The following is a 15462-nucleotide window of genomic DNA, read 5'->3' as shown; positions in this document are numbered from 1 at the left end:
CAAGGATTTTGCCTCTATTTGACTCCATTCATTGTTCCCTCTTTCCTTAGAAGTCTCCCAGTACCTGCCACTGAAAAGCATCCCCATTGCTTGATGCTGCCACCACCATTCTTCAAGGTCGGGATGGTGTTAGATGGGTGATGAGTTGTGCTCAGTTTTCTTTCCATTTCCTAATGATGGAGCTCTTGGGAACTTTCAACACTCCAGAAATTGTTTTATACCCATCCCGAGATCTATACCTCCTCACAATGCTATCTCGGAGTTCTACAGACAGTTCCTTGGACTTCATGGTAGAGTTTCTGCTCTGACATGCACTGTCAACTGTGGGACGTTATTTATAAAGGTGTTTCTTTTTAAATTATATACAATTGATTGAATTGGCCACCGGTGGACTCCAATCAAGTTGTAGAGATATCTCAAGTATGATCAAAGCAAATTGGAGTGTCCTAGCAAAGGAGTGTTTTTGTTTAAGAATTGTTGAGCTCAATTTGGAGTGTCGTAGCAAAGGGGTTGAATATTTATTTGTGGGAAAACATTTCAGATTTTCATTTTTGATTAATTTGTAAAAAAATTTTATTAACCTCCACCATCTTCGAAGATGGATGGAGGTTACTGTTTTCACCCCTTTCTGTTTGTTTGTTTGTTTGTGTGTTTGTTTGTTTGTTTGTTTGTGAACAGTATTACGGAAAAACTCATCAACGGATTTCGACGAAACCTGGTGGGGGGGGTTAGGTATGGTCCAAGGATCATGCCATTAAATTTTGGACTTGGTCCCCCCCCCAAAAAAAATTGTTACCCCCCCAAAAAAGGATTTTTTTTTGCATTTTTACATGTTTTAAGTGATTTCCAACCCCCCCCCCAAAAAAAAATAGAGAAAAAAATTTTTTTTTTGCATTTCTACATGTTTTAAGTGATTTTCAACTCCCCCCTCCAAAAAAATTTAGAGAAAAAAAAATTTTTTTTTGCATTTCTACATATTTTAAGTGATTTCCAAACTCCCCCCCCCCCCAAAAAAAAAAATTGTTAGAGGAAAAAAAATTTTTGCAACTTTTTTCAACAAAATTTCGATTTCTTTTTTTTGCATTCCTATATGTTTTAAGTGATTTTAACCCCCCCACCCCAAAAAAAATTTAGAGAAAAAATAATTATTTTTTTTTGCATTTCTACATATCTTAAGTGATTTCCAACCCCCCCCCCCAAAAAAAAAATGTTGGAGAAAAGAACTTTAACTCTGTCAGCACTGTTGACATATTTAATGAATAAGATATAAGGTTCACTTTAGTGACCCAGCAGTATTGGCGGCGGAGGTTTTGCACTCTCCCGAGTGCTCCCCCTCGAGTTAAAACATGTTTTCATTTTATCATTATCAGACATTTTGTGTCGATCGGTTCAGAAAAAAATTGAATTTAATGCATTTTAAATTCAGGCTGCAACACAACAAAATGTGACAAAAGTGAAGGGGTGTGAATACTTGCTGAAGGCATGGTATATGTGTTTTCTTGATCCTGCTTTTGTTGTAATTGCTGAAATCGCTGACAATCTGGATTTTTGTTTTTCTTCACATTTTTACTTCCGTCACCGAAGATGGTTATGGTTATGTTTTCACCCTTCTTTGTCTGTCTGTCTTTGTGAGCAGGATATCTGACAAAGTTCTGGACACATTCGGACGAAACTTGGTGGACAGGTTGGGTGTGTGACAAGGATGAATTGATTAGATTTTGTTGATGATCAGGATCTGGAGACTATAATTTTAAAGTGATTCTTCACAATAAGAGATAGGGCCAAAAACGATATATAGCAAAATATTTCAAAAAGTTATGGATGGGTTATAACAAAACTTGGTGGATAAGTTGGAGAGGTGACAAGAACAAGCCAATTCGATTTTGGTGAAGGACCAGATGCAGATCTGGCCTATCAATGGGATACAAAACATAAACTGTTCAGCCTGGTGGAGGTATGCCTTCTGCCGAGTGCTGTTCTAGTTTTACTTGTATTCATTTTATCTCCTTCCTGAAATAGCATCACATTGTTTGCAGGTCTTGTTCATCCAGTGAAGATGGAAAATTTTCAAAGTGACTTGTGTCAGAGTTCCCAGGATGCTCTGAGTAATGAGTGTGCAAAGCAGGAACCTTGTGATTCTACTCCCAGAGAGATGAAGAACGCTTCTCAGCTGTTTGAAGGTAAATGGAGACAGGCATATAATACACAGCTCTGCTCTTCTTGTTTTGTTCATGTAATGATGAAATGCGTAAGTTATACATCATGTCGAAGGATGGATCTGCTTGCACAATATGCACCCACTCAAGCTTGTTTCTGTTACTAGGATATGTAAAGCACTTGCAGTACCAAGCATGTTTTGACGTACCTTGTGTTTATATTTGTTACACCAGTCCGTAAGGGAGAGTAGTACTCCAAGCTGTGGATGAAGGCCTTGTCCGTGAATAGGAGATGCCCAGTCAGCGGCTGGCTTTGGAGGCCAACTTTGAAATGTGGTTTGCCCATGAAAAATCATGGCTGATAGACCCAGGAGTTTGAGTGCCTGAATTTCCTCAACAGGATTGTTCAGAAAGTAGATAGGGGGTGGGGGGGGGGGTTGCCAGACAGGCTTAGAGAGGAGAGAGCGAGAGAGAGAGAGAGAGAGAGAGACAGACACAGACAGACACAGACAGACACAGACAGACACAGACAGACACAGACAGACACAGACAGACACAGACAGACACAGACAGACACAGACAGACACAGACAGACAACATATTTGTCAGGATTTAAAGATATATTTCAAGTGTTTGACCAGCTTCAATATCTGATGAGAGGGAAGAGGCTACAGGCTGCCTTTCCGAAGGATGAGGGATGTCACGGATGAGGGTGGAGTCATCAGAAAAGAGATATAGGGGATTTTCCAGACAGTCAGAGAAATCATTGATGTAGATCAGGAATAGGACTGGGCCCACATTACTGCCTTTAGTGTCGTAGATAGTAGAAAAATCGTGCAAATTATGATACAAGCATCAACTTTGGAATTTCTGTTCTGCAGGGCTTTCTGATCAAATCTGCCCGATTGGCCATTTGAAAATCCAAATTTTGAAGAAAAAAAAAAAACTTCAAAAAAATTTGAAGTCACAGCTGGCTGAAATTCTTGAAGCGCAAGTGAACATCCCAGACAGAGAACCAAGGGGAGATGCAGTCATCATTGATGGCTCAGCACTTATTAATGCCCTACCTCCACGCACTTCAAAGATATTTGATGACTATGCGAAAGAAGACATCATCCCAAAGGTGGAATCCTATGGTGTCAGGTACGAGAGGGTGGACGTAGTGTTTTATGTGTACAAGAAGTCAAGTCTGAAGTCCGAGGCAAGGTCGAAAAGGGGGCAAGGAATCAGAAGAAGAGTGACAGGAACCAGAAAGAACCCAAGTAACTGGAGAAGCTTTCTTCGCGATGACAGCAACAAGACTGAGCTGTTTCACTTCCTTGCGGAAAAGATGTGTGAAGCACAGACGACAAGCACAGTCATTGTCACAAAAGGAGAAGATGCCATTAGCAACACAAGGAAGTCACTGGATGCTGTGTCTCCATGTTGTCATGAAGAAGCTGACACTTGAATATTTGTACGCGCCAGGGATGCAACGACAGATGGTAGCAAGTCCATTATCATAAAGTCTAATGACACGGACATACTAGTCATAGCAATATCTGTACTGCCATCCTTACAGGAACTAGGTATTGAGAACATGTGGATTGCCTTTGGCCAAGGAGCCAAAGTGCGATGGATTCCAGTCCATGAGGTAGTTTCTGCAATAGGGCCTGAGAAAGCTCGAGGGATCCCATACTTCCATGCGTTCACTGGATGTGACGTCGTGTCTGCCTTCCGCGGTAAAGGGAAGAAAACTGCATGGCAGACTTGGAACGTCTTTGATGATGTTTCTGAAACATTCACCAATCTCAGCCAGCATCCAACATTGATTTGTGATCTTGGCTTTTTTGAAGTTTTTTTTTTTTCAAATTTTTCAAAATTTGGATTTTCAAATGGCCAATCAGGCAGATTTGATTGGAATCCCCTGGAGAAGAAATGTGCCAAATTTGATGCTTGTATCATCATTTGCACGATTCCTCTCAAAAATTGCTGTTATCTGCCCCACTACTTGTGGCACTCCAACCTTGACAGGGAAAGGGGATGAAAGGATTCCGTTGAGAGCCACACATTGGCTACAAGAGTAGAGGAAGTCAGTAAGCCATGTGTGGAGTTGGCCTTGGATGCCAATGGCAGAGTTTGGAGAGCAAGGCAGGATGCCAGACTATATCAAAAGCACGAGATATGTCCAGGGAAGCGGACCTGATCTCATGTCTGACATTGACATCCATTGTTGGGTGAGTCGAAGCAGCATGACCAAGGTGGAGTGACCTGGTCTGAATCCAAATTGGTGATCTGAGATGAGGTTGTTGGAGAAAAGAAAGGATTTCATATCGACTGTGATGATGGATTTCATGACCTCCCTGATTATTGGAAGGAAGTGGTAGGTCTGTAGTTAAGGGGATCAGTTTTTGTACCTTTTCAATGGAATTAAATGTCTGATCACATACAGCACTGGAGTATCAGGAGGGACCCAAATGGACAAATATTGAGCCATCAGGAGGAACCTGGATTGGAACCAGGCGCAGCCAACAACAGCAACTTGTGCATGCAACAACACCAAACTAATTACATTTTTGGTTCATAAGGTCAAAAGGCATGCGCCCTTTGAGGATCATTTTGCACACCATAACTCAAATTGGAAGCATCTGATGCTGTCTCTCTCAGAATACTTATCTTTCTTTTCTCTCTTGCACTGTCTCTCATGTGAACTTTAATTGAGGTAAAACATAACTGGGTTGACAGCTGACGTGAGCAGAGGCATATCCATTGACGTGTTCGCATCATATTATAGTTTTCTTGTTTGCTATGTTTTATAATAGAGATAGAAGGAGTCAGTCTTTCTCACTCCTTTCCAAGCCCTTCACTGAGTTGACTCTCGATGGTGGCGAATAAACCCAACTTCTTTTTTCTTTTCTTTTTTTTTCGACCCTTGTCATGCGGTGGATTATGCACTCTGGCCCAGATTGGTCTTTTTTATGAATGGGCCTCATGTCCTCCTATCAACCAGATTCAGTGGCGTAATGTATAGAGATCGTCCTTTCCGAGTCTGGGAGGTCAGCGGTTTGAACCTTGGCCGAGTCGTACCTACAACTTAAAAAATATGTGCTGCTGCTTCCTTGCTTGATGTTCGGCATTTGAAAAGGATAGTGCACGGACAAGCAACCATAAGTTGGCAATAATAGTGAAGGCTTTGGGCCGAATCTAAATGGCCTCTTCCTGCGTCGATGTTCCTTGCAGGGAAATCATATTAATCCTTCACGTCCACCAGTGAAATCACACAGATGGAACAACCAAGTTAGTTAGTTGGAGGGTTTTAATTTCTGCTGTTTATCAAATTCTTCTGACTTGTGAGAGGTGAGTGCACATGTCAGACCAATTTTAGATCAAAATGGAGTACATTATGCATTGTTGTTGTTGTTGTTGTTGTATGCTTAATAGCAATCGTAATTTATTGATGCCTTTCTGAATTGTTTTTGCAGAGAATCAAATGAAAATGGTTTCTTGTTCCAAGTCAAGTTCCCAGTTGTTTGACACACAAGTTTCTTTCAATCGGAACATGACAGAGACTTCTCATCAGGAAGTCAATGAACATAGCCGTGTTCCAACCAATAAAAACAACTGCATTACCACATTCAAGAAAACTGAAAGGAAGGAGAAGCCGCATAAGTGTTCTGTTTGCATGAAAACGTTTAGTTCATTGAAATCTTTGAAGAGATGTCAAACATTACACAAACGTGGGATGTCATACAAGTGTACTGTGTGCAGCAAGGAATTCTATTGGTTATCATTTTTGAAATGCCATCAAGTAAAACACACAGGAGAAAAACCTTATAAATGTCCAGTGTGCAGCAAAGAATTTTATTGGTTATCATCTTTGAATTATCATAAAGGAAAACATGCAGGAGAGGAACGTTATAAATGTTCTCTTTGCAGCAAGGCATTTACTACTTCATCATATTTATATCAACATCAAAGAATACACACGGGAGAGAAGAAGAAGCCATGCAAGTGTTCTGTTTGCAACAAGGATTTTTCTAATACCACGCCATTGAAAATACATTACCGAATCCACACAGGAGAGAAACCTTACAAGTGTTCACAATGTGGCAAGGCATTTATTCAGTCAACAAGTTTACATCAACATCACAAAATCCACACAGGAGATAAACCTTACAGTTGTCTCGTCTGCAGCAAGGCATTGGCGTCTTCATCATATTTAAAAGAACATCAAAGAATACACACGGGAGAGAAGCCATTCAAGTGTTCACAATGTGGTAAGGCTTTTAATCACTCGTCAAATTTACGTAAACATCACAGAATCCACACGGAAGAGAAACCCTTTAAGTGTTCTGTGTGCAACAAAAACTTCACATCTTCATCAACTTTACATTCTCATGAAAATGTTCATACGGGAGAAAAGCCCTACCAGTGCTCTCAATGCAACAAGGGTTTTGCTCATTCATCACATTTATCTCGACATCAAAAAATACATCATAGAGAAAACATTAATCAAGAAAGGAAATAACTGAAAGCAATTGAAGACATACTTCGGATGACCGAAGAAGAGAGAATCAGTATAAAAATGAAAATCTGGACTAAGAAGGAAAAATGTACGTTATTATGGGCAATGTAATATGCCAGACAAAAATATATGAGGAAAGCAACTGCAAACACCTGGGAACATATGATTTGAAGACTTTTTTTTTTAATGGGGCAGCATTCAAGGTAATTTTAATAGGGCAGCACTAAACACAAATAAAAACAATATCCTCAAACAGAAAATATTCGCAGAGGAGGATTTAAGAATAAGAGATGAACAAACTGAAAAAAACAATAATAAACGACTGGTGGTAGATTGCCATTTATAGGTGACCAATGCTACAATGGAATGATGGGACATACGTTTGGGATGAGATTCCCAGTGTACAAACTTCCAAAGAAAAGGAACAACCATCAGAACTCACTGGTACTACACAGAAAATAGAACGAGAGGAAAACACAAACAGATGAGATTTCAATTTTTATCACAATAGCAGGAACAGAAATTGGACAACAAATTGGAGAATTTACTCAAGAAACAAAATTTAAAACCCCACAACAGGACCAGAGAATGACAAAAGGAAATGCTGCAGCAGCACCCCAAGATAAATATCAACTCAAAGTTACTAATGCAAATCAAGTAGCACCTTTGCAAACAAAACAAATAAGAGCAACAAGGATAGATCACAATGAGGAGAATAATGGACAACAGAATGAAGAGGAAAAGGAGGCTGACGATGAACAGAGGAGGATAGAAGATCAGCTGGTGAATATAAGAGAGGAGATCAACTTAATATCACCCAAGCAAAGACCATGTGTTCACTCAATATATACAACAATGAACAGTTGAAGATACAAGGAAGGAGAATAAATCAAGCAGTCACAAAAATGCTCCCCAAATCACCGAATTTACAGTCGTGTCCCGCCTTGCACTTTTTTCAGATAATGCGCCATTTCTTACAAAAAATTGTTGAAATTAAAATATATTTTGGTATCCACAAATGTATTTCTTTGGTTTGCAGTGGAACAAGTCAAAAAAGCTGAAAAATTATGAAATCTTGGCTTATTCCACACAGAAATCCAAATAGATTTCAAGCAGGTGATTCGGGTATGGAAGATTCGGGTATAGATGGTTGTAGGAAGAGATCGTGAAGGTAATGGTGAGAGTGGGTCAGCTCAAGTAGAATAAAGATGGTGTAGCAGAAGAAGAAGAAGGATCGGGACTCGGTATGCAAGGAGAAAGGTAGTTTTTTTTGGGGGGGGGGATTTAAGACAAGAAGCAGAGTGTTTTGTTGAGAGGGATGGGGGACGTTGGCAGAGTGGGGAAAACAGGAATTGAAGGTAATAGGGAGAGAATACAAATAAAGATCATACACCAAGAGGGGAAGGACGGGTAGGCCGCAAGGAACCTGGTAAGACAAGGTCGACGAAAACTCACAAAATAGCACGATTTTTGAAACAAAACCGAACTAGGAACACACAGTAACATGCAGGTGAGAAAATAAAAAGTTAAAACGGGACAGATAACAACCGGAAACTTAACTTTGAGAAAGACAGCAGAGAGCCCTGAAACCCTGACGTCACTCGAAACTCAAAACCGGAAGTCAAGGATAAACAGTGCATTTCTCAGATTTGCAGTGGCCTTCATCTGCACCACAGGCTGCTTTAATGCCCTCTTTCACCCAAAGCCATGCTCTTATGTATTTTGAAGTTGTGAGTTAAACCAGAATATATAAAAGGTTATATCAATCATGTAGTAATTGATATATCTGGAACTCATGTGATGTTTCCAGGAAATTACGTAGTCTTAGTTACTTTCACTACTACATAGCAAATTGAGATCATGAAAGCAAATATATGTTTCACAGAAAAGCAAATATAACAGAGGATATGGATAGATATGTTTCCAATGGCATCCTCTCAATTGTAGCATAATACATAATTTTTGTCTTGTGGGCAAAATGCCTTATCAGACCGATAACAGATGCTTTAAGAGTAAAACTACTTCCACAGCACCAAATTATAAGAAATTGGCAGGTCAACTGAAACTAGTAAAGCAGTACTCGGAGGACATTCAAATGGAGTTTGGTCTTGACGTAATGCACATTTGTACAAGGAAAACCTTTGAAGAACAGACATCTCAATCGATTAAAGTACAACAATACAGGAACTAGAAAACGAAGCATCCTACAAATACCTTGGAATAGAGGAAGCCCACCAGGTACAGCACACAAAATGTGTAAAATAATCAGCAAACAGTACCTACACAGAATAAGACTAATTCTGAAGTCATCCCTCTCTCCAAGAAACAAAACCAAAGCTATAAACCAACTTGCAGTGCCGGTAATTGCAATATAGCTGTGTAATTATAAACTGGTCACAATTGGACATCAACAATTGAGATGTCAAAACAAGGAAGCGTCTAACTGTTCAAAAGATACTTCTAACTATTCACAAGATAGGAAATTTCTAACTTGTAACAAGATTCTAACTTCTAACTATTCACAAGGTTTTTGGAATCTACAAAAACCAATGCATACCGCGGTTGTACTTACCGAGGCAAGAAGGAGGAAGTGGTCTGATGAAGCTTAACCAAGCGCACAGAACGTCGTGTCGGATTAGTGGAGTAAGTGAAGAGCTCAACAGACTATCGGATGACATTTGTACACAGGAAAACAACAAACCAGAAAAGGGATCCTTAATCCATTGAGCAACAAACTTCCAAAAACAGCTGCAATTTACGGATACTACACAGGAAAACAAAACAGAAACAAAGCCCCAATGATTGCAAAGAACAATAAGGAAAACTAGAAAAAGGAATATCAACAGAAATGTTCTGAAAAATTGGAGAAGGACAAAAGAGGAGGAAGATAAATAATAATAAAAAAGAAGCTCAACAGAACAGGGATTGACAAGGAAGGCTGGTGAATGGTAAAGAAGAGGTCAAATAAATTGGGATGTAGAATGAGTCATCATAAATGCCCAAGACCAACAACACTACACTGATGCTTTTTAGAAAATGGCGGGATTGAGCCAATTGGACAAACGCAGGTTTTGTGGTGAAGAAACAGAAAGTACCAGTCACCTCCTTTCACTTTTAAGTTCTGGGAGAACTTCCTCCCACATCGTGAAACCCACATATGGAGATAACAACCAGAGAGAAGTGAAACGGGATGGAGAATGAGTCAAAATAAATGTCGAAGACCACCGACATTCTGCCAGTGGCTTGAATAAGATGGCAGGATTGAGTCAATTGGACGAGTATCGGTTCTGCAAGGCAGAAACAAAAAGCTCAATCGCCTACTCTCGGAATGTAAAAAACTCCTGTCAGAACAGGTGTACACACAAAGGTACCCTGATGTCTGCAGAGTAATCCGCTGGCACATCTTCAAAGATTTTAATATTCCAGTCTCAAAAAAAATCAAGGAAGCATGAACCAAAAATGATTGTTGAAAATGAGGATGTAGTGCTCATGTACAGTAAGACCTTATCATCCCATTAAGGGCCCTGTCACACCTTGACATTTTAGCCAGCGTATGGCAAGGTATCAAAATGTATGTAAAACGCTGGCGTATGCTGAACGATTGATGTTTTTTTTCCAGTTTTGGACGTATTCATAACGAGTTGGACGTATGCATAACGTATTAGTAACGTACACAGAACGTTTCGATAACATATAGATAACTTATATTAACGAATGCTGAGCATGTTGTCGGCGTTCACAACCTATGCCCAACGATAGTCTAACTTATGCATAGCGCGCGGCAGTGTATCGCCGACGATCACGTGGCATAGGCTATTAATAGGCTGCGGCTCGACGATTCAAATCATAACCGCACTAGACATCGTAGTGTCAAGCCGCCGTCACAACTTGACGTTTTAGCCAGCGTATGCCGACGTATGAAAAATTTGCCGAATACACTGGCACACGTCGAATACGTTATGGGTAATTTTTGTATACGTTAACAGCACGCTGGCATACGTCGTAATACGCCGATTACGTCGACAAATTTTCAGCATGTTGAAAATTTTTCGACGTACTCGGCGTATGACACACGTTCCGCATACGCTGGCCATAAGTTGTAGGCACGTTACGCGATCGTCGACACACGTTACTTGTAAGTTACTCATAAGTCGAAACACGTCGAGGTAATGGTTAGCGTCAGTGTTCCAGACTCATGTTTTTTTTTTATTCTTCTTCGGTATGACGGTGATGTTGACATTGGATTTGTAGCAAGCGTCGCTGATATGCTAAAGTTGTTTTCTGAACTTGTGGATGCTCCGACTGTGCCACTGCCATACCTCTTGGCATGCAAGTTTAGTCAGGATCATATTGAACTCTTCTTTGCAGCAGTTAGATCACGAGGTGGGTTCAATGATAACTCCATGGCTTCACAGCCCCAAGCGTCGGACAAACGTCTTCTAATGAGACACGCTGTCAAGAGTGAAACCGGAAATTGTTCCTTCATGGACAACACCAGCATCCTTCACGCCACACAATCAACATTCAGCATTGTTTGGAAATACGAGTACACTGGAGCGGACCACCCCTCGTACATGATCGCAATTGCACCGATGTACCCAACTTTGAAGCGGTATCACAGTACAAAGAGGCTGCCGTTAATGTCATTGCTGGCTTTGTCGTCTGAATGATGAAAAAGAGAATCAACTATATCTCATGCATGAAGGCATTGACAGACCCCATGGTGAGAGTCATCAGTTTGTGGCCAGGAAGGACCATGGAGGCTTGCAGAGGACATCAGCAAAGCATCATGTCTGTACGTCTCGAAAGAGAGAAGTGTTTCCAGTGGATGCTAAAGACATCAAATGAAAACTTCTACAAGGAGATGTGTTGTCTGCTGCGATATCCGTGGTTGTCCCGAGCAACTCAGCTCACGTATGTGAAGTTGTTTGAGGAATTGGACACTCGTCAGTTTGAGACAGCGGTGTAAGATAATCACATTCATCATCTTGTGAGGGTGGCATCTTGCTATCGCAATGTTAATGTCTTCCACCTTGGGAAACAACTAACGTAATCCATCACGGGAGCTAAAGTCAGGAAGCAGATGTGAAAGCTGATTCTGTTTAAACATCATCGAGATGAAATGATGAATGTGCAACCAAGGCAAAGAAGTCAGTCAGCAGCTCCCCGCCATGGAGCCATCATACACAAAATGGCCCCCTACAGGGCCGCATGGCACCGAGTGAGATGCATCCCCGTCGTTGTGTTGGTAACACAACACATTGTGCATTGCATTGTTAAAAGTTGACCAATCCATGATACGGAAAGTTTGAGGGTTGTGATACTGGATGGGTTTGAGGGTAGTGGAGGAGTAGCACTGTGAAGCCCGAATCCTATCCAGGTTCCTCCTGATGATGCCATCTTTGTTCCTCACTTCTTCGGGTTCCAGTCTTGCTCTTCCGTTTGATGAAGTTCATACTATGTGGGTGGCAGGCATTGAATTCAGTGATGAACGGCGTTTGCATGATTCATTTTTGGGTGAACAAAGATGGCGGCTGGTGACATCAACGATCAGAGAGCAGCCTCAAGCAAATCCACCAACGAGACGGATCGATGGTCCCAACTGTGGAGGTCACGTGATTAACGTGGAGAATCTGCCGCCTTGAAATCGTGGATGAGAGCGTTTGGAGAAGGTATGCGGCACGTGGTTCGCTTTCACTGGAATACCTCACGTGCTGGACTCGTGTATATCCTATTATACCGTCCTACCACACTCCACCTTGTACACAGTACCATCGAAATACACTCGACCAAACAGTCGTCTGCAGTGCGCCATGAACCGAGATCTCTCCGGTGAAGATCACAGAGCAAACCGCTTGGGATCGACGAGCGTCAACGATGGAGGAAACGCGGTTTGTCCGAGAGATTCTCCTGCAGACCGCGGGTCCAGGGTCGGTCCACCCGAGGGTCAGTGGGGACCCGGTACGTGCGCGTTATCTCTTCACCAGTTCGTGCTGTGCACTATTTCAGGAACTCATTCAAATGGGGAATATCACGATAGTTTGAGGTGGGGAAACTGAGGTTAAAGAGGATAGAGATTACCGTGTAATACCGATGTAAAAGGGTACAGAGATTACCGTGTAATACCGAGGTAAAAGGGTACAGAGATTACCGTGTAATACCAAGGCTAAAGGGTACAGAGATTACCGTGTAATACTGAGGTAAAAGGGTACGGAGATTACCGTGTAATACAGGGTCGAGGGATTACCGTGTAATACGGAGGTTAAAGGGTACGGATATTACCATGCAATACCGAGATAAAAGGAAACAGAGATTACCGTGTAATACAGAGGCTAAAGGGTCCAGGGATTACCGTGTAATACCAAGATAAAAGGGAACAGAGATTACCGTGTAATACAGAGGCTAAAGAGTCCAGGGATTACCGTGTAATACCGAGGTCTAAGGGTACAGAGATTACTGTGTAACACAGGCCAAAGGGTCCAGGGATTACCGTGTAACACAGAGTCTAAAGGGCAAAGAGAATACCGTGTAATACCGAGGCTAACGGGCACAGAGATTACCGTGTAATATCGAGGCAAAAGGGTACAGAGATTACCGTGTAATACCGAGGTTAAAGGGTACAGAGATTACCGTGTAATACTGAAGTAAAAGGGTACAGAGATTACCGTGTAATACTGAAGTAAAAGGGTACAGAGATTACCGTGTAATACCGAGGTTAAAGGTTACAGAGATTACCGTGTAATACTGAAGTAAAAGGGTACAGAGATTACCGTGCAATACTAAGGGTAAAGGGGACAGAGATTACCTTGTAATACAGAGGCTAAAGGGTCCAGGGATTACCGTGTAATACCAAGATAAAAGGGAACAGAGATTACCGTGTAATACAGAGGCTAAAAAGTCCAGGGATTACCGTGTAATACCGAGGTCTAAGGGTACAGAGATTACTGTGTAACAGGCCAAAGGGTCCAGGGATTACCGTGTAACACAGAGTCTAAAGGGCAAAGAGAATACCGTGTAATACCGAGGCTAACGGGCACAGAGATTACCGTGTAATATCGAGGTAAAAGGGTACAGAGATTACCGTGTAATACCGAGGTTAAAGGGTACAGAGATTACCGTGTAATACTGAAGTAAAAGGGTACAGAGATTACCGTGCAATACTAAGGGTAAAGGGGACAGAGATTACCTTGTAATACAGAGGCTAAAGGGTCCAGGGATTACCGTGTAATACCAAGATAAAAGGGAACAGAGATTACCGTGTAATACAGAGGCTAAAAAGTCCAGGGATTACCGTGTAATACCGAGGTCTAAGGGTACAGAGATTACTGTGTAACAGGCCAAAGGGTCCAGGGATTACCGTGTTACACAGAGTCTAAAGGGCAAAGAGAATACCGTGTAATACCGAGGCTAACGGGCACAGAGATTACCGTGTAATACCGAGGTAAAAGGGTACAGAGATTAACGTGTAATACTGAGGTTAAAGGGTACAGAGATTACCGTGTAATACTGAAGTAAAAGGGTACAGAGATTACCGTGTAATACCGAGGTAAAAGGGTACAGAGATTAACGTGTAATACTGAGGTTAAAGGGTACAGAGATTACCGTGTAATACTGAAGTAAAAGGGTACAGAGATTACCGTGCAATACCGGTGTTAAAGGGTAAAGAGATTACCATGTAATACCGAGGGTAAAGGGCACAGAGATTACCGTGTAATACTGAAGTAAAAGGGCACGGAGATTGCCGTGTAACACAGGGGTAAACGGTACAGGAACTACCGTGAAAGGGTACAGAGATTACCGTGTAATACCGAGGCAAAAGGGCACGGAGAATACCGTGCAATGCTGAGGCAAAACGGTTTGGAGATTACTGTGTAATACTGAGGTAAAAGGGAACAGGGATCACCGTGTGACACCGAGATAAAATGAGGCATTACCGTGTAACGCTGTGACAAAAGGACATATTACCGTGTAATACTAGGGGGAAACCGGGGGGGGGGGGGTACCGTGTAATACGAGGGTAAAACGAGAGATTGCCATATAATACCGCGGTAAAGCGAGGCACCACCGTGTAACACAGTGGGAAAGCGGGACAATACCGTGTAAGACCGCGGCAAAACGAGACATTACCGTGTAATACCGCGGTAAAGTGAGACACCACCGTGCAACATCATGGCAAAACGAGACATTACCGTGTAATGCAGTGGCAAAACAAGACATTACCGTGTAATACCGAGGTAAAGGGGCACAGATTACCTTGTAATACTGAGGTTAAAGGGTGCAGAGATGAAGCTGTGGATGAAGGCCTTGTACGTAGATGGGAGTTGGGGTGTGCCAAGGAAGGTCTTTGCTCGATGGAGGATGCTCATTGGATGACTGGTTTTGGAAACCAACATTGGAATGTTATTTGCCCAAAAAAGATCATGGCTGACACTGAAACCCAGGAATAACTGATGATCGTCAAGAGCATTGTAGAGAAAGTAGATTGGGGGAGGGGGAGGGGTTGGTGTTTGGATGCAGAGTGGTTGAGGTAGCGTGACGCAAGGTGGGGGAGGGGGAGTGAGGCGCACGACACTGACTGGGGAGAGGGAGCATGACGCAGAGAGGGGGAGGGGGGTGACGCAGGCGGGGGGAGCGCGACACTGAGTGTGGAGAGGGAGCGCGACGCAGAGGGGGGAGGGGGACGTGATGCAGAGGGGGGAGAGAGTGCGACGCAGAGGAGGCGAGAGGGCGACGCTGAGGGGCGAGGGAGCGCGACGCAGAGGGGGCGAGGGAGCGCGACGCAGAGGGGCGAGGGAGCGCGAC

At 42.3% G+C, this 15462-nt stretch overlaps 1 protein-coding gene across 1 annotated transcript in view; it reads left to right on the top strand.

Moving 5' to 3' along the window:
* Nucleotides 1–2046: 2046 nt before the first annotated feature.
* LOC147009157 (uncharacterized) overlaps nucleotides 2047–15462 on the top strand; it is a 95301-nt gene continuing 81885 nt past the window's right edge. Inside the window, exons 1-2 of the mRNA XM_085862986.1 lie at nucleotides 2047–2180; nucleotides 5618–6412. Of these exons, the coding sequence (XP_085719112.1) occupies nucleotides 2057–2180; nucleotides 5618–6412 (919 nt within the window). The 5' untranslated portion in view covers nucleotides 2047–2056. The remainder of the gene's footprint in view (nucleotides 2181–5617; nucleotides 6413–15462) is intronic.

Source organism: Eptatretus burgeri, chromosome 17 (assembly GCF_056783735.1).
Source record: "Eptatretus burgeri isolate ZD-2024b chromosome 17, Ebu_testis_v1, whole genome shotgun sequence".
NCBI lineage: Eukaryota > Metazoa > Chordata > Myxini > Myxiniformes > Myxinidae > Eptatretus > Eptatretus burgeri.
Note: the sequence above shows the minus strand (reverse complement) of the source record. Positions and strands in the feature narration are given on the sequence as shown.